Genomic DNA, 18571 nt, shown 5'->3' on the forward strand with positions numbered 1-18571 from the left:
TGTGTGGGCCAAAATGTAAGCTGTCGTGCGTACGAAAACATAAATGTTTGCAGCAAAGCGTCAAAATATGTTCTGCACTTCGTAAATATAACTAATGTTAATTAAAAGTGTACTTTGTACTCCTATAAAGTTCCAAAGTTGCTATAATTTACCATAAACAGCATACATTTGGTTTTGTTTACAAATTTTTCATATTAATATTGGCTAGGCAGAGGCGTAGTAAGAGCGGAGTGTGGGGTACGGGAGGTTAGGCTCCCCCGCAGTCAGCAATATGTATGCATACTCATTGTAGGATATGTTATAAACGTTCAGATATGTTAATAAACTATATTTTTAATCTATTTATTGTATTATTCTCCAATAAAATTAGGAGAACGCAATTTTACGACAGTTTTTCCGAGTTAAAATCCCCCTTCGTTAATGTTGCGCTGAGCAACTGCTCTTCACTCAGCTGTTATTGGATGGTAGATGGTGGATGGAGTTCTGTGGGAACACGAGTTTCACATTCGTCGAAAATCCCAACCGTTTCAAACGGATGGACTCTATGGGAAGAGGCTATAAATGTTTACTTCTTAACAATATTTTTTTTAACTAGTCAAACGATATATCGCAAAAAAATACCCACTCCTCACGCACATGGTATTTTTCCTAAACCGCAACCGCCGGATTTTCTCTCCTCCAAGTTACGGTCATACGCTCGTCAATAAGTCATCTTTCGGCTTTAATTCACGAAAAAATTGCAAAAAAAACCAAAGGAAAGTGCCTAGTAGCGGCCATTCGAACGCAGCCGAGTTGCAGCCGTGAAAATCGAAGTGAACACTTTGCCAGCGGTGACGAGCAGCCGTGGAAACGCGGAAAAGCAGCTGCAGCAGCCGAAGAAATTTGGCAAAAAGTGCGACGGTGAGAGGAGAACGGGGGACCGCTAACAACGGATCGCGAACATAGTGCCTAAGCATTAAGTTTTCCGCTGCTTGCCACGGTTTTCCACGGCCTTGCCCACGGACATCCCGCCCCTGGAAAAACCGCCTGCCAGGCCAAAACGACGAGCAGGTGAGAGGATATTTGGCGAAAGATCTGCCAATTCCAGCGAAATCGTCATGCGGCACAGCTCCACCCACAAGTCAGCACCCCCACCGCCCCCTCGCCGCCCATCGCACTTGCAATCTGCTTCAAACGCATTTGGCATTCCTTTTTTTTCGCCCATTTGCGAATTTGTATATGTTTTGCAAACATTTCTCGTGGCCATTTTGTGGTTATAAGCGCCGCTTGTAGGCGGCTCCACGTGTGTTGGTGTGTGCTCGCGTGTGTTTTCGCTGCATGGGTATTGAGTTACAAGCACGCGGCCTCCCACTTTTTGTTTTTGTTGTTGTTGTTTTGCTTTTGCTTTTGCTGGGTTTCTGATAACCTTTTGCTTGTTGTTATCAAAAATGAGAGAGCCAAAAGAAGAGCAAGGCTTACATCACAGACTTCGCATTCGCATCGCATCAGTGACCTAATGCACTTTTAACCCCTGGAGTTGCCTTTCTTTATGCAGTTGCTTGCTGCTGCAGGAAACGAAAGAAAAATGTGAAAAACAAAAGAAAACTCGTTGCCATTGCTAATTTGTCTCCTGACTTTTTTTATTGTTTATTTTTGTGCCATTTTCCTTGCGCATTTTCCTTTGCATCTCTGTTTCTCTGTTTTTCGTTTACCTGCCATTTCTCTTCTCCCATCTTTGGCTCTCTGTCTCGCTTCCGCTCTCGCTCTCTTTTTTTCTGCATTTTCGCCCGTCATCTGGCGGTCAGTAGCCGGCGCCGCCCCCCTCATCCCGTTACGTTCCGTTTCCGCCTCACATCCTCATCCTCTTGCATCCAAATTTGTATTCTATAATATACGAAAATTGTCGATAACTTCGGTAGTCCGAACTTTGTATTCGGTATAATTCTGATTGAAGGGGTTATTGGGGGGGCTATTATTGAAGGTTTTTTACATCGAAGCACGCATCATTAACTCAAAACACTATCTTTAAACATTATTATTTTAAAGGATTTTATAACTATTTTATTTTAAAAGATACATAATAGGGATATAATATATTCGAACAAATATCATACCAAGTTTTTTAAACTTATTTAAAAATATTAAAAAAAGAAAATGGTAATTACATTCCGTAAAACTCGTATATTAAAGAACAAGCTTTCCAGCTTTAAATCCAAATTAAATCAGTCTCATAATTATTTAAAAAATTAACCATTTTCTATGGTATGTATGATTTTGGTATTACCTGATTTACCATAACATTATCGAATTTTAAATAGTTGTCTGATTTTAATTATAACAATATAACATACTCATGAAATCATATAGCATCATGATGCCACTAGTTAACAAGTCTAGTATTATTGAATCCCTTATCTGGAAGAATGTATACTATAAAAATATCTGGCCAATATCATATTACCCCTAGTCAGGGTTTAGAATTCAGAACCGCCACCACGCACCGCCAATCATTTTTCGTAGGCATCGCCTCCTTGGCCTTGTTTTTTCTTCGCTTGAGTTTTCGCATTGGAGTTTTCCTTCCACACTGCACATTTCACCTTTCTGTGACGAAAAATCTTTGCCAATGTTTGTTGTCTATCGTAGAGCGTCCTGGCCACCTGCATGTTGAATGTTTCTGCGAGTGCTCCACAAGATATTGCCGGTATGTGAGCCCTCTGTACCACCCTGAATCTCAATCCCCGCGATTGCCCCATGACTAAACCCCGTTTTCCCCGCCTCCTAGCCAGCTTTTAGCCTTGTTTCTATAGAGTCGATTGCAGCCACAACTGGAGCATAAATAAGCCGCAGAAACGATCCGACCAGCCAGTCGAGATTCGGTGTTTGTTTCGGCGATTGCTTGACTGACATTCAAATTTGTTCTCTTTGCAGTGCTGCAACGATAAAGAAATGAACTCAAACATATTTCTGGGCACAGCGGAGAACGGCCTGCGGCACGATAAGATTGTTATACTCGATGCGGGAGCACAGTACGGCAAGGTGAGATCAAGGCTACGAAACAACCTCTGTTAAAAATGCTAATTCTAACGTTTTCCTCCTCAGGTTATCGACCGCAAGGTTCGCGAACTCCTTGTGGAGTCGGACATCCTGCCATTGGACACGCCGGCAGCCACGATACGCAACAATGGCTATCGGGGCATCATCATCTCCGGAGGACCCAACTCCGTCTACGCAGAGGATGCGCCCAGCTATGATCCTGATCTGTTTAAGCTAAAGATACCCATGCTGGGCATCTGCTACGGCATGCAGCTGATAAACAAAGAGTTCGGGGGCACAGTGCTCAAGAAGGATGTTCGGGAAGATGGCCAACAGAACATCGAGATTGAGACTTCGTGCCCGCTTTTCAGGTGAGTCAGGACACAGGATATTTGGGCATAGCAGCAACAAGAAAGTGCCTGAATTGATTAAGTTTACTTAAGCGCTGATACAATGCTGCCAGAATAATTTTATTGCCAAGAACAGTTCAGTTTAGAGCAGTCTATAAATTGATCTACACGTGGCCAGACATATGAACTTATCACTACTTAAATGCATTGTTCGGTTTCCAACAACTTGGAAAGAATTGTCTAACATAACCCCTTTTGTGTTCCCACAGTCGCCTTAGTCGCACACAGTCCGTGCTTTTAACCCATGGCGATAGCGTGGAGCGGGTGGGCGAGAATCTGAAAATAGGTGGCTGGTCCACGAACCGCATTGTGACGGCCATTTACAATGAGGTACTCCGCATCTACGGCGTCCAGTTCCACCCTGAGGTAGACCTCACCATCAATGGCAAACAGATGCTATCGAACTTCCTCTACGAGATCTGCGAACTGACGCCCAACTTCACCATGGGCAGCCGAAAGGAGGAGTGCATACGCTACATTCGCGAGAAAGTGGGCAACAATAAGGTGTTGGTGAGTTTGGAAATGATTTTATCCTTAAAGGACTGTCTTATTTAAATGATATCTACAATTTACAGCTGCTGGTCAGCGGTGGCGTGGATTCGACTGTTTGTGCAGCTTTGCTCCGTCGTGCCCTGTATGCTAATCAGATAATTGCCGTGCATGTAGATAATGGTATGAAAATCTGAAGATAAGAGTAGCAATTATATCCATCCTAGAAATTTAATCTTATTTTGAAATTAAATTTTCTAGGTCTGATATTTTTTGCACTAGTAATTTGTATTAATTTTCAAAAAGTACTTTCTTTCTTTTTCATTTTATGATAACTTAAAATGCTTAAAAACCCAACAAAATAAGGAAAAAATTTAAGATTTTTTATTTAGAGCACTTTAAAATTATTATGCTTTTTCAATGCAAATTAATACTAAGTCATTTGTATTCTACCCATAGGTTTCATGCGCAAGAACGAAAGTGAAAAGGTGGAGCGTTCTCTGCGCGAAATTGGCATCGATTTGATTGTCCGCAAGGAAGGCTACACGTTCCTCAAAGGCACCACGCAAGTCAAAAGGCCCGGACAGTACTCCGTGGTGGAGACGCCCATGCTCTGTCAGACTTACAATCCGGAGGAGAAGCGCAAGATAATCGGTGATATATTCGTCAAGGTGACAAACGATGTCGTTGCCGAATTGAAGCTGAAGCCCGAAGAGGTAATGCTGGCTCAGGGAACCCTCCGGCCAGATCTGATCGAGTCCGCCTCGAACATGGTCAGCACGAATGCAGAAACAATCAAAACGCACCACAATGACACGGATCTGATCAGGTAATGTGCAAGACATCGGTCCTATTAGTTAGCTAAAATCACTTCTAAATTCAATGTTTCAGAGAACTTCGCAATGCGGGACGTGTCGTTGAGCCACTGTGTGACTTCCACAAGGATGAGGTGCGCGATCTGGGCAATGACCTGGGTCTGCCGTCGGATCTTGTGGAGAGACAACCCTTCCCCGGTCCTGGCCTGGCGATCCGTGTGCTCTGCGCCGAGGAGGCTTACATGGAGAAGGACTACTCTGAAACTCAGGCATGTTTACACTTTAATTTCCTTATATTTACCTATATTCATTGGTTAATTTATTACAGGTTATTGTCCGCGTGATAGTGGACTACAAAAATAAGTTGCAGAAGAACCATGCTCTGATCAACCGGGTAACGGGCGCCACCAGCGAAGCGGAGCAGAAGGACTTGCTGCGAATCTCCGCCAACTCGCAGATCCAGGCCACCCTACTGCCCATTCGTTCCGTAGGGGTGCAGGGCGACAAGCGGTCATACAGCTACGTGGTAGGCCTATCCACGAGTCAGGAGCCCAACTGGCAGGACCTTCTCTTCCTCGCCAAAATCATACCGCGCATCCTGCACAACGTAAACAGGGTGTGCTACATCTTTGGCGAGCCCGTGCAGTATCTGGTGACGGATATCACGCACACCACACTCAACACGGGGGTGCTATCGCAGCTGAGGCAAGCGGATGATATCGCCAATGAGGTAAGTTGATTTATCTCCGGTAAGCACAAACAATTTAATAAAATGATCATTACAGATCATAATGCAAGCTGGACTGTATCGGAAAATCTCACAGATGCCTGTCGTCCTTATACCCGTTCACTTTGATCGCGATCCCATTAACCGCACACCCTCCTGCAGAAGATCGGTGGTGCTGCGCCCGTTCATAACGAACGACTTTATGACTGGTGTGCCGGCTGAGCCCGGCTCCGTGCAACTGCCAGTGCAAGTAAGTATATAGACGTTATAAGACTGTTCGAAATATGCATGTTAATTATTGTATTATCCATTTGCAGGTCTTAAATCAAATTGTGCGCGACATATCCAAGCTGGATGGAATCTCGAGGGTGCTCTACGACTTGACAGCCAAGCCGCCGGGCACCACCGAGTGGGAATGATGCGTTCAAACCAAAACTTTCAACAGCCATTTCATAGAAGTAGATGAGACAAACAATAATCAACCAACCAATAAGCGGCGGGCGCTCGATGGGACAATGGCCGATCGGTCGGTCAGTTGGCATAACGAGCGAACGGCGGATGGATCGATCCTAGCCCTCGAGGTCATCGCGGCTGCTCCTGCCTTTTAGAGAGACACGTAAAACGAGCAATTGATGAGGCGCAAATACAGAACTGGAACTGCCGCTTCGAAAATTGAAAACAATTCAGGTTCATAATATCGATGATACATGTGTGTGTGTAATTAATGCGGAATTAAGCGAATCGAGATCTAACACAGATGGCGAACTATTTGCCAATAATACTTATGTACATTTTCATGTTTTGTTCCTTTTGTGAAAAGGAATGTGCCCACAAACCACGTAACAAACAAAAACAATTAATTTACGCATTTTTAGTTATATACATAAAATATATATATTATATACATACAGATATTAAATAATTGCAAACTCAAGTTCTGAAAGTTGTATATTTGCAAGAGAGAAAGTGTTTTCGTGGCAAAAGGCATAAACAAAAAGATTGTAAGAACACGAAAAAAATATTGTAAGCTAAAATTATGAATTGTTATATAAAACGTCTATATTTAAAAAATGGCAAAACCGGAAAAAAATAAAACGATTATGATGATAAAAGAAATGTAATAAAACGAAAAATTGATTTAAAAGTGTTTGATACTGCATGCTCTTTTGGTCGGACATCCGGAAACTAAGGCCTACGAATTATTCTTTGCCTTGGTTAAATAATAGGGCCCTCCACTGGTGGCCTTTTGCCTTTTTTGAAAGGCTTCTCGGAAGAGAAACTTGCTGGCTTGGTGGTTTCTTAACTTCTCAAGGGAGGCTAACTTTTCGCTGATGGGGGTGCGAGATTTTGGTTTTTCCCGTACTGGCAGGTTTCTTGACGGATTCTTCTCAAGTGTAACTCCGGAAGACTTGATCTTGGTAGAATAATTTAAGAACAGTAATAATTGTGAAATAATAATAAATAAATAATAAAATAATGACTTTAATATTTTTCTATTGTTTCAATAATTTTGAAAATAAATTGTTTATAAAATAAACAAAATTATTAAAATTTTATAGTAGCCAACCAATTAAATTAGTTTATCTTGGTGTTTTATAATTTTGGATGACCTTAATTCATTTCTTATCTTCTGTAATTAGCTATTAACTTTTAACTTACAATCGCTCTAGCTGGAATTATTTTTTCTCGGTTAAACATGTGATTTAAGAACGCCAGATTATCCGAGTAGTACAGTTTGGGTGGCACAGTATCGCCCGAAAACTTCGCACTCTGCTCTTGAATACGCTCCAGATCCACATTATAGCGCAGCCTGTGGATCATATGCTTCCAAAACCCGGGTGGCGAGTCCGCTTTCATTTCGTTGGCGATCGCCTCCCAGATTTGATCCTTGCGCTCGAAATTGAAGAAATCCTTGTGACATTGATTCCACAAGCACGCGTGATCCTCATACAGGGCGATTAACTTTAGTTTAACTTTCGCGTTTTGCATGAACTCCGGACTGGCTGTGAAGGTGATTGGGGTCCTTCTCAAAGAAGTCCCATCAGAGTAGGAATAGTATCCCGTCGTGGAGTTGAAGGACGTTTTACTCTGTTTACGCTTTTCCTGACGATTAAGTTTGGCCACCAGAAGGGCTCGACTTCTCCCTAAAGAAAGTTTATCGGAGTAGGAGTAAAATTCCGTGCTAGAAGCAATGGACGTTTTACTTTTCCGTCTTCGATTCATTGCAACTAATGGAAATTTGATTTACTGATAATTTAACACAAGAAAAACGTAATTTAAAGAAATGATTTGACAATTAAATTCAAGCAATTTCCTTTTTTCCCATTTTGACCAAAACAATTTCAACTATTGATATTATGCTTTATTTTCCACTACATATTAATAATATCAACTCACTGTTGTGTCTTACATCTTATAATTGATACAATTAGGTTATTAATGGGGAAAATAAAGAGGACATGGGATGTATTAGCACTCTTATTGTCCGCTTTTCTGGTTTATTAAATAAAAGATTCGGTTTAATACGTATTACTTTGAGTTTTATTCGCACTTAATCATCTTCATCGTCGAGGCAATCTGCAGAGCATTTAGACAAATTCGAAAAGAACAAAATCGAAGGAAACATTCATAGCAAGAATTAAAATAATATTGTGTATAATTATATATATAAAACTCTTACAAATTCTCGCCATCATTCGGTTACATAATTCACTTTTAAAACAGCACACTCGATATACTCAAAATAGAAAATATAAACAATTTGAAAAAAATTGAATAACAATACCATAACTCGATTGCTTGCGTTGTGAGTCTGAGTGTGTTCGCCTACTGGGAGCAGGGGCTAGGATCGGAGTTCTGGACAGGGGATCTTAAGTAGGTCCAGGACCATTTACTGGGCCAGCTCCTTCATGCGGTTGAGGGCGCTGCCAGCCTTGAACCAGCCGATCTGCAGGTCGTTCAGGGTGTGGTTCAGCGTGATCTTGTCGACCTTGCTGCCGTTCTTGACCTCGCATTCCACGGGCTTTCCAGGCGCCAGGGAGTTCAGGTTGAGCAGGGAGATCTTGCTCGTGGGCTGGATCTGTTGATGCACAAATTGATGATGAAATCTTGTACTTATTCACGTTATTCACGCTTGACAAACCTTATCGTAATCAGCGGGATTGGCAAAGGTGAGGGGCAGCAGACCCTGCTTCTTCAGGTTGGTCTCGTGGATACGGGCAAAGGACTTGACGATGATGGCACGGCCACCCAGGTGGCGTGGCTCCAAAGCGGCATGCTCGCGGGACGAGCCCTCGCCGTAGTTCTCATCGCCGACGGCCACCCACTTGATGCCGTTGGCCTTGTAGTCGCGGGCCACGTCGGGAACTCCGCCCCAGGAGCCGTTGCGCTGGTTCTTGATGTTGTTCATCTCGTTGTTCTCGTAGTTGGTGGCGCCAATGAACATGTTGTTGGAGATGTTGTCCAGATGGCCACGGTACTTCAGCCAAGGTCCGGCGGCGGAGATGTGGTCGGTGGTGCACTTGCCCTTGACCTTGATCAGCACGGTCAGGTCCTCCAGATCCTTGCCGTTCCACTTGTCGAAGGGCTCCAGCAGCTGCAGGCGGGTCGACTTGGGATCGACAGCCACCTTGACGTTCTCGCCGCTCTGTAAATAAAACCATATTGAATTATTAACAAGAGAGAACGCTATAGTCGGGTTGGTGTCCCGACTATCTAATTCGAACCTCAGCTAAAGGGAGTGCGAGGGAGATAGATATACAAACAATTTTGATTGCGTATAACGTTTTAATGAATGGTCCGATTTGAAAAATGTCTCCTCCATTTCGATAGGTATAAATATACACAACAAAATTGCATTTATACTTCTCGGAAATCTTTAAAGATGTGGGCGCATGACACATTTTAAAATCGTTAGTGGGCGATTAGGGGTCGTGGCGCTCGGCTGAAATAAACTTGCGCTGCGTAGGAGGCCCAAGAATATGTGTGGAAAATCTTAACCTTCTAGCTTTTGTAGTTTCCGAGATCTCAGCGTTCATACGGACAGACGGACATGGCTGTTACATACTTTTGCACGAATACAATATACCCTTTTACTCTACGAGTATCGGGTATAATAACAAATTGGATTTATTTGAACTCACAGCTGGGGGAGCAGTGTAAGTGTCCTGGCCGGGGTCGAAGCCCTGGGCGGGCAGCTCGTCGCCGAAGGGAGCCTTCAGCTTGAACTTCTTGCCATCGGATCCGGTGAGCTCGTCGGTCAGCGGGTTGAAGTCCAAGCGGCCGGCGATGGACAGGGCGGTGACCAGCTCGGGACTGGTGACAAAGCAGTGGGTGGCCGGGTTGGCGTCGTTCCTGCCGGTGAAGTTGCGGTTGTACGAGGTGACGATCGTGTTCTTGTCGCCCTTCTTCACGTCCCGGATCCACACCCACCGAAGAAGTATGGGGTAAAGAAAACAATATGGTAGTTTATCAGTACATATTGGTTAAGTTGGTAAAACATCGCCGATCAAATGTGAAGCGAAATAGAGAACTCATTAACATGTGGTTACAACTGAGTGTTAACTGTTTAACCGGAATAAAAGTATGTACAATAAAATGAACTGAAATGATAAAGTGTTTTAAACAGAGAGATCAAGTAACGTTAAACAATAAAATACGCCAACATATGCATTTGAAAAATAAAAATATCAATGTGTGAGAGAGATCAAAAAATGGAATGAAAATAAAATTTTGTAATAAAATTCTTTAATGTGTTGTTTACATGAGATATAATATAATATGTACACAGCAGGGCTTAACAACACTGTCCATCAGGGAATGGTTTCTTCATAAATAATAAGCTGTAATCACTTTTTAATAAAAGAGATGCAGGTATAATGTGAAAATATCTCCAATTTCACAAGTTACAACGGGCAAAATACGAAAAAAAAGCAATAAAAAAAGCAATACTTCTGCACATCAAAATAAAACAATTAGAATTCTGTAATAACTAACCCCAAAGTCTCTGTGGCTCCCCCCATCAAATGGTCACAGTGCACCGTCGAGGGCACAGCCACCTTCTTCAGGCCGGAGGAGATGAACTGCAGCAAGGCCATCTGGGCGGTGGCATCCTGCATGGCCACGCGATCGGGACGCAGGCGCAGATAGGAGGTGCCGCGCACGATGTCCTGGTTGGCGGGATCATCCAGATGCGAGTACAGCACCTTCTCGGAGAGAGTCAGTGGGCGGTTCAGGCGACCGCGCACCACTTCCAGGCGCTTGTTCAGCTTCTCGTACGGCAGGAAGACGTCCGAGTCGAACTTGGACAGGGCCACCTTGGAGGCGGTGTAGCAGGAGGCGTGGAACTGGCGCACCACTGGCGCTTCAGCCACCACATGCTTGCCCAGTCGGCACACCTGGAAAGTAGAAAGATAAAAACCTCTTTGAAAAAATTCAAAATAGTGAAATTAAGGTGAAAAAATCAAGATCGTCTAATTAGCACATTGCCAAAACATAATATAGCAGTCATGAAAAGTACAGTATAGACTCAAATATTTGCCAAACTCTTGATATTTTATCACCAGAGTTTTTTTGTGGTACACACCGTACTGATTTGATTGATTCGATTGGTAGCGTAATAAACACTTGATTATCATGTCAGGAGGCCTCTCAACTTTAATTAGATTGGCACAGCTTTATCAGGAAATGTACAAATCTCAATAAGTAGTGTTGTTTTGTCAAAAAAAAATCGGGGATTTGTCATCACCTACAATATTCAGATGAAAATTGCATATTTTTTATAAAATTAAAAATCTTATATCAATGTTAAAGTGTAGTCCTATATTTAACCGAACTACGCAATTGAAGTTTTTCCCTACAGTTTATTATATTATATCTGTCGTTTATTGTTGGAGATATATTTTTAGACGCAAAGTTCCCTCTTTATAAGCAAGAGTTATTAAAAGATCGCTTATCTATGGCAATATATTTTGAAGCACCTTTCTGGAAGTTGTCTGTTTACCACGTTGATTATTTTTGAATGACCAAAAATATTCCATGAGGAAAATAAAAACAATACAATAAAGAAGCAGCAAGTCATCTTGGCACCAATTTAATATTTGTTATAAATTGGTTAAAATAGGAAAAATAAAACAAAAAATATATAAATGTAAAAAAATGTTGGCCAAATTTTCTTTTTTAAAAAATCACAAATATTAATTTTTGTTTAATTTTAGTTACTAAAAAATAACAATTTCTAAAAAAAAAATGTGCCTAATTCACCAAATCATGGTTTTGGATGCTATTTCTGGTAATAGATTAAAGTAAAAGTATAAATAGGATAGAAAAAAGGCCAGGTTTGTTTTCTGTTAGGACGTTAAAAATACGTATTTTAATGAACAATTTTGAATAAAAATATATTGCTAATAGAAAACAGCTGGGAATACAGTTTGTTGTTGTTTATGCACAGATTAAGAAACGTTTACAATTGTTACAAAATGCGAGAATTTCTCGCAATTAGCAGGTCCACGTGACGCACACAAACAAATCGCAACAATTGCAATGGCAATTACGTCAAATAGGTCATTAACTTATTGGCAAGTACAGTGAAGCCTTTCTCGAAGCTGCCATGGAAAATACCCACTCGAAAGGCAAAGGCTCCTCCAAGGCGCGTGATACTCGAGTTGAAGAGCGGAATATATTTAAGCTATATTTAGTCCGGTCATTATCAGAGTGTAAGTAAACCTGTCACAGATAAGACGGACCTCCCCCCGAAGATATATGCTGCATAGGGTCTCCTGGTTAAATAACTGCGGACCAGGCGATTATGTAAATGCGAGAGGCGTCGAACCCTCGCGAATTGCCGTTAATTGCTAGATGCCACCGATTTGGCATGGAACACTGCTCCACATTCAACCCATTCTGGATGCAGGGGCTATAGAATCACAAACACTACGTACTCGGTTACCTAACAACTTTGGATTTTGTTTTTAGGTTAGAAAACGCTTTGCGAAAATTCGCGACTTTTCGGTGCCCACATCCTGCTGGGTGTGCAAAAAATTTTGCCAACGATTTTTCGCAAACTTTCGCGCAGTGTTTCCAGTCGTCTTTATCGCAGCTTTGATTTTGGGGTTTTTACCGCTCCCAGATTCTATATATATTCATATTTTTGCGTGGTTTAACCGGATCGGCTGGAGGCACAGGCTCCGGAACAGAACCTACCTGTGCCTGGGCGCTCATCAATCTCGCAGCCATTGTTCGCGTCCTGATTAAACGATACTCGGAATACACTCGATGGAAATGGAACTGATATTGCAGCGGAAGTTTTTAGCCGTCAAAATTTTCAGCCCTCTCAGCCGGAAGATTTCACAGACTAACTTATTCCCACGGCGGCCAGTGTTTGTAGCGGCGCGACCGGGCGGCAGCGATGGCCGGTCAGCTATTTTCCCGCCCAAGCTAGCTCCACTGCGGAAAAAAAGCTCAATGCTGACTATCATTAAATGGGTTTGAATTCTTTAATTATATTTTAATTATTTAACTAGTTTGTCAGTGTTGATAGGACCCCAATAATACCAATTATTTAACCGTTTGAATTTATCCCCTTAGCTAGAAGCTCGTGGATGTTGGTCGCCTTAAGATATTTTTGTACACTAGAACAGCCTGAAATAATGAGGTCCTATAAGACAAAATTGCAACGATTACATTAGCACAGCCTCATATTTCGCCCCACTTTTAACAAAATGTTAAACTTTTTTTAAATTAAAAGGTGTTTTATTTCTTAAACACATACATATATTGGTCGAAAACCAAAATGTAATTATTTATCCATTTTTTAGCCATTTGTACAACATTTTTAGCAATTTATATCAACTTTTTTCCAAAATTTTGGCAGCAGTAATGGTACCAATAAAAATTCTTGTCGAACATGGATTCGCCAATGTTCCGAGTATGCAAGTTAAATACAGTTAGTTCCCAAGTACCGTGATTAAAATGCCTTACGGTAATCCCCAACTGAAAATGTATTCACCATGAAATAAATATTTCCTCTCATTTTAAAGTATTGCACTGAACTTACGACAGGTAAATAATGAGACTATCTTTTATAAATAAAAAGGCTGGAATGCAGTTAATCCCAAATTAAAACTGTCCAATTTGGCTAGATTGTAGCCATCAGCTCTGACGTCACTCGCGTCGCTTTGCAATACTACTCCCGTTTGTTTGCGTGGGCGGGCAGCAGTTACCCACAACTGTGCGAATAATAAATAAGTTCGGCTGGGAAAATGTTTGATAATGGCCAGTCAGCATTAGTCCTGACCCAATCGCCATGTCCGAGCGCCGAGGAGTGCACGAGATACCCGGGGACTACCAGCCAGTGCCCAGGGAGCAGGACGAAGCCACTCCAGTGGCCACATCCTGCTGCCGGCGTCCCAACTGCAACTTTGTGCTCCAGGAGGAGCGGAAGGTTTGCTGCTGCAGCCACGGCTACATCATACCCGTGTTCATACTCTTCGTCCTGGTTATGATTGTCCTTCTGTTGCCTTGGGAGACCTTCCACCGAAACGAGAACGCAAACAGCCCCGTTCCCGTGGAACATCCGTTGCCATGTCAACTCGAACTGGTCGAGAGCCTGCCGCTGGGGTTGAACTACAGCCAAGGGGAGAGGGCAAGCCACCCCCAACTGAAGAGCACCTTTGAGGCCTTTCAGTTGCTGCTGGGCAGGGCAAGGACTTCGCTGGACATAGTATCGCCGCACTGGACACTGCGCGGATTGGACGTGAATGACACTAGCACTGGGCCCGGAGAACACCTCTTTCAGCGCCTGCTCGCCAACGGAGATGTCGGCAGACCCAAGCTGCGACTGCGGATCGTGGTCAACCGCAGCCAGGATAGCCTGTGGCATGCGGATGCCCGCATCCTGGCCAATTACGGAGCTGCCGATGTCGTGGGCATCAATTACCTGCACTCCAAGCTCTGGTTGGTGGACGGTGAGCACTTCTATCTGGGCAGCGCCAGCATGGACTGGCGATCGCTCACGCAGCGCAAGGAGCTGGGTATTTTGGCCAGGAATTGTCCACATCTGGCCCAAGATATGGCCAAGATCTTCAAGGCCTACTGGTACCTGGGCAGCAATGAGGTGCCGGAGTACTGGCCTTGGATCTACCACACCCACATCAATCAGAAAAGACCCCTGTTGCTGAACATTAACAAAAACCATACAATGCGGGCGTACTTAGCCAGTTCGCCACCGGGATTGGCGGCCACTGGAAGGAGCCACGAACTGGATGTCATTCTGGAAGCCATCGATAAGGCCACCGAGTTTATAAGCCTCGCCCTGATGGACTATTCTCCGCAGTTAAGGCGTGGTAACAAGCTGGAGTACTGGCCCTTAATAGACAATGCCCTGCGACGGGCTGCCTTGGAGCGGGGTGTGGCCATCAAGCTGCTCATTTCCTGGTGGAAGTACACGGATCCCAGCGAGGATCACTTCTTGAGGTCCTTGCAGGCTCTCAACAAAGTGAGGGAGGAAGTGGACATTCAAATGGTAATGGGAACTGCTGGGTAACAAGAAAAGGGGCCCTTTTTATAGAGTACATTCCCTTTTTTAGCGTCGCTTTGTGGTGCCGACCACGGATGAACTGGAGAGGATTTCCGGTGGGAGAGTTAGCTGCAATTCCTATTTGGTCACCGAGAGCGTTGCCTTTATTGGTACCTCCAGCTGGTCGGGGGAGCACTTTACTCACTCAGCCGGCATTGGATTGGTCCTCCAGGACATGGACTACAACAACAACAGTCTGCGCACCGACTTGCTGGCCATTTTTCAGCGAGATTGGTTTAGTCCTTTTGCCCTGCCTTTGAAGCCAAATTTAAGAATTTGAATTTAGCTTTTAAACCCGCCGGCACTTTGCAACACTGCCACCAGCTGTTCATGTCATAACAAACGTCAGACCTAACCTCAAATCTTTTGAAGCTAAAATAAGTTTAAATTTCTCGCCACTCGAATATCTAAAAAATAAAGCGAACAGAAAGCATGGCCAACAAGCCAACGCGAGATGTACTCGGCATTATCTTCCAGAACTTCTGGAAGTCCCTGCGACCGCGTCAGTATCGCGGGGATCTCATTGGGGAGGACTACTTCGGCAATAAGTACTACGAGATTCCGGCGAATCCTTCGATTGGCAAGAGGAAGCCCTCCCGGTGGTTTGAACCCGCGGACAAGGAAGCCTTTGATCAGGAACTGACCGCCGAGTGGGAGGCGTGGCTGCGCGGGCGCCGGGAGGAGCCGCCCACACGCGAGGAGCTGGTGAAGAACCTGCAGATCATGGACATGAAGAAGCGCAACGCCGCCGAACTGGAGGCCACCTACGCCAAGGGCAAGGACGACAAGGCGCTGCCCAAGCAGGTGGACGGACCCACCATCGGAACTTTCCCCAAATACAAGGAGTACGAGTTCATTCCCGGCAAGGAACCACCGGAGAAGTAACTCTAGTATGGGTATTTTTAAAGAGTTTAATGTGTAAATATAGTTAAATTGATCTTAAATTCTCTACCAATCGTTCAAGTCCAAGTCCTTAACTATATCAACGGCTCCGCCAGCCTCGTCGTAATCGTCCTCCACTGCTGCTGGCTGGGATTTCAGCTTTTCGGGCTTCTCCTTCTTGGCCTTCTTGGCTTTGGGCTGCTCCACTTCCACTTCCTCCTCCTCCTGCTCTACTTCCTCCTCCTCTTCATCATCGTCTGATCCCACGTGCAGACCATCGTCCCCTTCATCCTCCGAATCCGATGGGAAGAGCTCAATCTCTCCGTTCTCATTCCTCACGGGCACTCCCGACTTAGCCGGCAGCTTCTTCAGCTTGGGCACATCGTAGTCGGCATTAATCTCGTCCGTCTGCGCCGCCTGGCGACGCTTCTTGATCTCGTGCGTCTTCAGCCAGCTGGCGTAGTAAATGTCCAGGGGCGTGCGCTTCAGGCGGAGCTGCTGCTCCCAGGCGGCCACGGCTTGTGAATCCTTGATGTCAAAGGTAACGCTGCTCTTGCCGCGCTGCTGCTCTATGAAACGGCCGCTCTCCTGGATCTTCTCCAGCAGCTGCTTCAGTTTGCGCGTGTAGTTGGCATTCCGGCAATCCTTTAGGTACGCCTTAATGGCCATCACAGTGGGCACCACCAGATCGCTAAAGGCCAGCGAGGCAGACTCGTGAGCAAGATACTCCAGCAGAAGACCGCACACCTGTTCGATGACCTCATCGCGGAAGCCATTCTCCGCCAGCTGTCCCTTGTTAAGCCTCAGGATGCAGGTAAACTGCAGTGGCTTCATGGACACCGCCGAGTGCTTGCGATTGAAGGTGTTGCTCTTCAGAACCTCCACAATGAGCGGCAGCACTGGCACATAGGTATTAGTCTCCTTGGACAGGGAAATTAGCGTCTGTAGACAGTGGAATCGCAATGGGAAGTACTGAGCGGTGGGTACCAGTCGGATCACTCCAGTGGCAATGGTGACAAGGGGATAGACCAGAGGCTGCAACTGCGGCTTGTTCGCACTTGCGCCCAGAAGATCCGCCCACAGGCGTAGGGAGTTGATGAACTGCCAGTTGTACACTGCCTGGAAGCTGTCCTTCTTCTTCAGGATCACTGCGTTTCGCAGGTGAATGGCCAACTGACGGATGTAGAGGAAGGCATGTTGATAGGTGACATTCAGGTCCAAGGCGAACATCTCCACCAGCGAGCGACGCATGAAGTTGATTCCGGGCAGAGAATTGGGGGACACGAACTTGGAATTGCGCACATAGGCCAAGTACATGGCTTTCAGCACATGGTTAAGCATGGTGGCCTGAAAGATATTTGGATGTTAGCAAATATTAAATAATAATAAGGAAGCTAGGTGTACCTGCTGTTTCCTGGTTATCTTCAAGATGCAGAGGAAGGCCAGCACACGAACGGTTTCGTCTCCAGTGGCCCAGAGGACAACCAGGCGCTTCAAAATGGTCTTTCCCAGGGCGGAGAAGGGCACCACCATGCCGGCCATTTGATGCAGGTGCTTGAGAAGCACACCCAGGATATTGGGACTCGAGACTTGCTCCACCAGGCGAATCAGATCAGTGAGGTAGTAGCGCAGACAGCCGCGCACCTTGACCCACTTCTTGTGCTTGTGCAGCGGCAGGCTGCTGTTCGGCTTAACGCCCAGCAATCTGATGATGGCAGGCTGCAGGTGGATCACGCAGAGCTGGATGACTCCGTTGAAGGCGGCTGCTCCGACGACCTTGAAGGCGGCTGCATTGGGCTGGTTCTCGCCGCCGTCGGCTCCATCGGCCGAGATGCTGGCCAGGGCCGAGTTAAAGGCCTGGATTACCTTGCGCACAATGTCGATGGAGACGTTGGCCTGGCCCAATTGCTGCTCCCACTGGTGCAACAGGTTTAGGGTGATCTTCTGGGTGCCTCCGGTGGCGGCTTCATCATCCTCTTCCTCGAAGTCACTCTCATCGCTGGCCACGGCCAAATCCTCACTGGGCTTGTGGTACTTCTCCTCGTCATCCTCGTCGTCTCCACTTTCCTCAGCCGCCTTCTGTGCCTTGCCTTCCTCCTCCTCCTCTTCATCCTCGTCGTCGCTGTCCAGCAGATTGAAGTCGAGCAGCTTCTTGTCATTCTTCTTGAGGAAATCGTAGAACTCCGGATCGATTTCCTTTAGTCCTTCCAGCTCCTCCTTGTGTGATTTCTTGGCTCCCTTCTTAGCGGGCTTCCCATTTTTCACTGGCGCAGTGGCTTTTGTCTTTGGTTTCTTGGCGATAACTTTCGGCTCGGAGGAGATTTCCGCCTTCTTGGCTTTCGCCTTTTTGAGGGCATCCTTTGCGGGCTTCTTTTTACTTACTCCGGGCTTGGGTTTACCCAGAGTTTTAACTTTTTTCGAAGCCACCTTCATTTTTACACGAGCCAACTAAAACAAAATCGCACGTGTGCCGCCTAACGGGGTTGCCACACTGCGGAATATGTAGGCGGTGTAGCCATCACGTTAAAAATGGGAAATGAAAATTAAGCTACAATTAAAGCTAAATATATAGCTAAATATGACAACATCAATATTAAATTTTGACTATAATTTAAAATAAATAAATAAGAGAGGGCGTTGCTTACATTGACATAGTTTTTTT

At 44.9% G+C, this 18571-nt stretch overlaps 6 protein-coding genes and 1 non-coding gene across 8 annotated transcripts; 4 read left to right on the plus strand and 3 right to left on the minus strand.

The window, feature by feature from the left end:
- The first annotated feature begins 675 nt into the window (after window positions 1–675).
- On the plus strand, window positions 676–6605 carry bur (GMP synthase burgundy). The gene is made up of 10 exons (XM_017151546.3): window positions 676–1050; window positions 2908–3015; window positions 3079–3383; window positions 3632–3932; window positions 3998–4094; window positions 4371–4740; window positions 4803–4995; window positions 5055–5456; window positions 5512–5703; window positions 5771–6605. Exons 2-10 carry the CDS (start codon window positions 2926–2928, stop codon window positions 5870–5872), a joined length of 2052 nt encoding a protein of 683 aa, XP_017007035.2. The 5' UTR covers window positions 676–1050; window positions 2908–2925; the 3' UTR covers window positions 5873–6605.
- Window positions 3411–3546, plus strand: LOC123002960 (small Cajal body-specific RNA PsiU2-38.40.4). The gene has a single exon (XR_006412324.1). It is a non-coding gene; the product is annotated as a small Cajal body-specific RNA PsiU2-38.40.4 (non-coding RNA).
- Window positions 6276–7825, minus strand: LOC108064156 (uncharacterized). 2 transcript variants are annotated; one of them, XM_070211817.1, is made up of 3 exons: window positions 7658–7825; window positions 7113–7597; window positions 6276–6867 (listed from the first exon to the last, which is right to left on the minus strand). In XM_070211817.1, exons 1-3 carry the CDS (start codon window positions 7674–7676, stop codon window positions 6646–6648), a joined length of 726 nt encoding a protein of 241 aa, XP_070067918.1. In that variant the 5' UTR covers window positions 7677–7825; the 3' UTR covers window positions 6276–6645. The 2 variants fall into 2 exon arrangements, with proteins under 2 accessions (XP_070067918.1, XP_017007038.2); XM_017151549.3 differs by having other exon boundaries at window positions 7113–7759.
- Window positions 7826–7971: 146 nt separating this feature from the next.
- mAcon1 (Mitochondrial aconitase 1) lies at window positions 7972–12819 on the minus strand. The gene is made up of 5 exons (XM_070219526.1): window positions 12654–12819; window positions 10449–10849; window positions 9596–9878; window positions 8596–9099; window positions 7972–8532 (listed from the first exon to the last, which is right to left on the minus strand). The coding sequence occupies exons 1-5, from the start codon at window positions 12684–12686 to the stop codon at window positions 8344–8346; spliced, it is 1410 nt and encodes a 469-aa protein (XP_070075627.1). The 5' UTR covers window positions 12687–12819; the 3' UTR covers window positions 7972–8343.
- Window positions 12820–13587: 768 nt separating this feature from the next.
- Window positions 13588–15307, plus strand: LOC108064144 (5'-3' exonuclease PLD3). Its single transcript, XM_044393559.2, has 2 exons — window positions 13588–14973; window positions 15038–15307. Exons 1-2 carry the CDS (start codon window positions 13756–13758, stop codon window positions 15305–15307), a joined length of 1488 nt encoding a protein of 495 aa, XP_044249494.1. The 5' UTR covers window positions 13588–13755.
- Window positions 15308–15454: 147 nt separating this feature from the next.
- On the plus strand, window positions 15455–15971 carry LOC108064145 (NADH dehydrogenase [ubiquinone] 1 alpha subcomplex assembly factor 2). The gene has a single exon (XM_017151533.3). The coding sequence runs from the start codon at window positions 15460–15462 to the stop codon at window positions 15910–15912; it is 453 nt and encodes a 150-aa protein (XP_017007022.2). The 5' UTR covers window positions 15455–15459; the 3' UTR covers window positions 15913–15971.
- Window positions 15925–18401, minus strand: Noc2 (Nucleolar complex protein 2). Its single transcript, XM_017151529.3, has 2 exons — window positions 17314–18401; window positions 15925–17256 (listed from the first exon to the last, which is right to left on the minus strand). The coding sequence occupies exons 1-2, from the start codon at window positions 18340–18342 to the stop codon at window positions 15976–15978; spliced, it is 2310 nt and encodes a 769-aa protein (XP_017007018.2). The 5' UTR covers window positions 18343–18401; the 3' UTR covers window positions 15925–15975.
- Window positions 18402–18571: the final 170 nt, after the last annotated feature.

Source organism: Drosophila takahashii, chromosome 2L (genome assembly GCF_030179915.1).
Source record: "Drosophila takahashii strain IR98-3 E-12201 chromosome 2L, DtakHiC1v2, whole genome shotgun sequence".
In the NCBI taxonomy this organism is placed as follows: domain Eukaryota; kingdom Metazoa; phylum Arthropoda; class Insecta; order Diptera; family Drosophilidae; genus Drosophila; species Drosophila takahashii.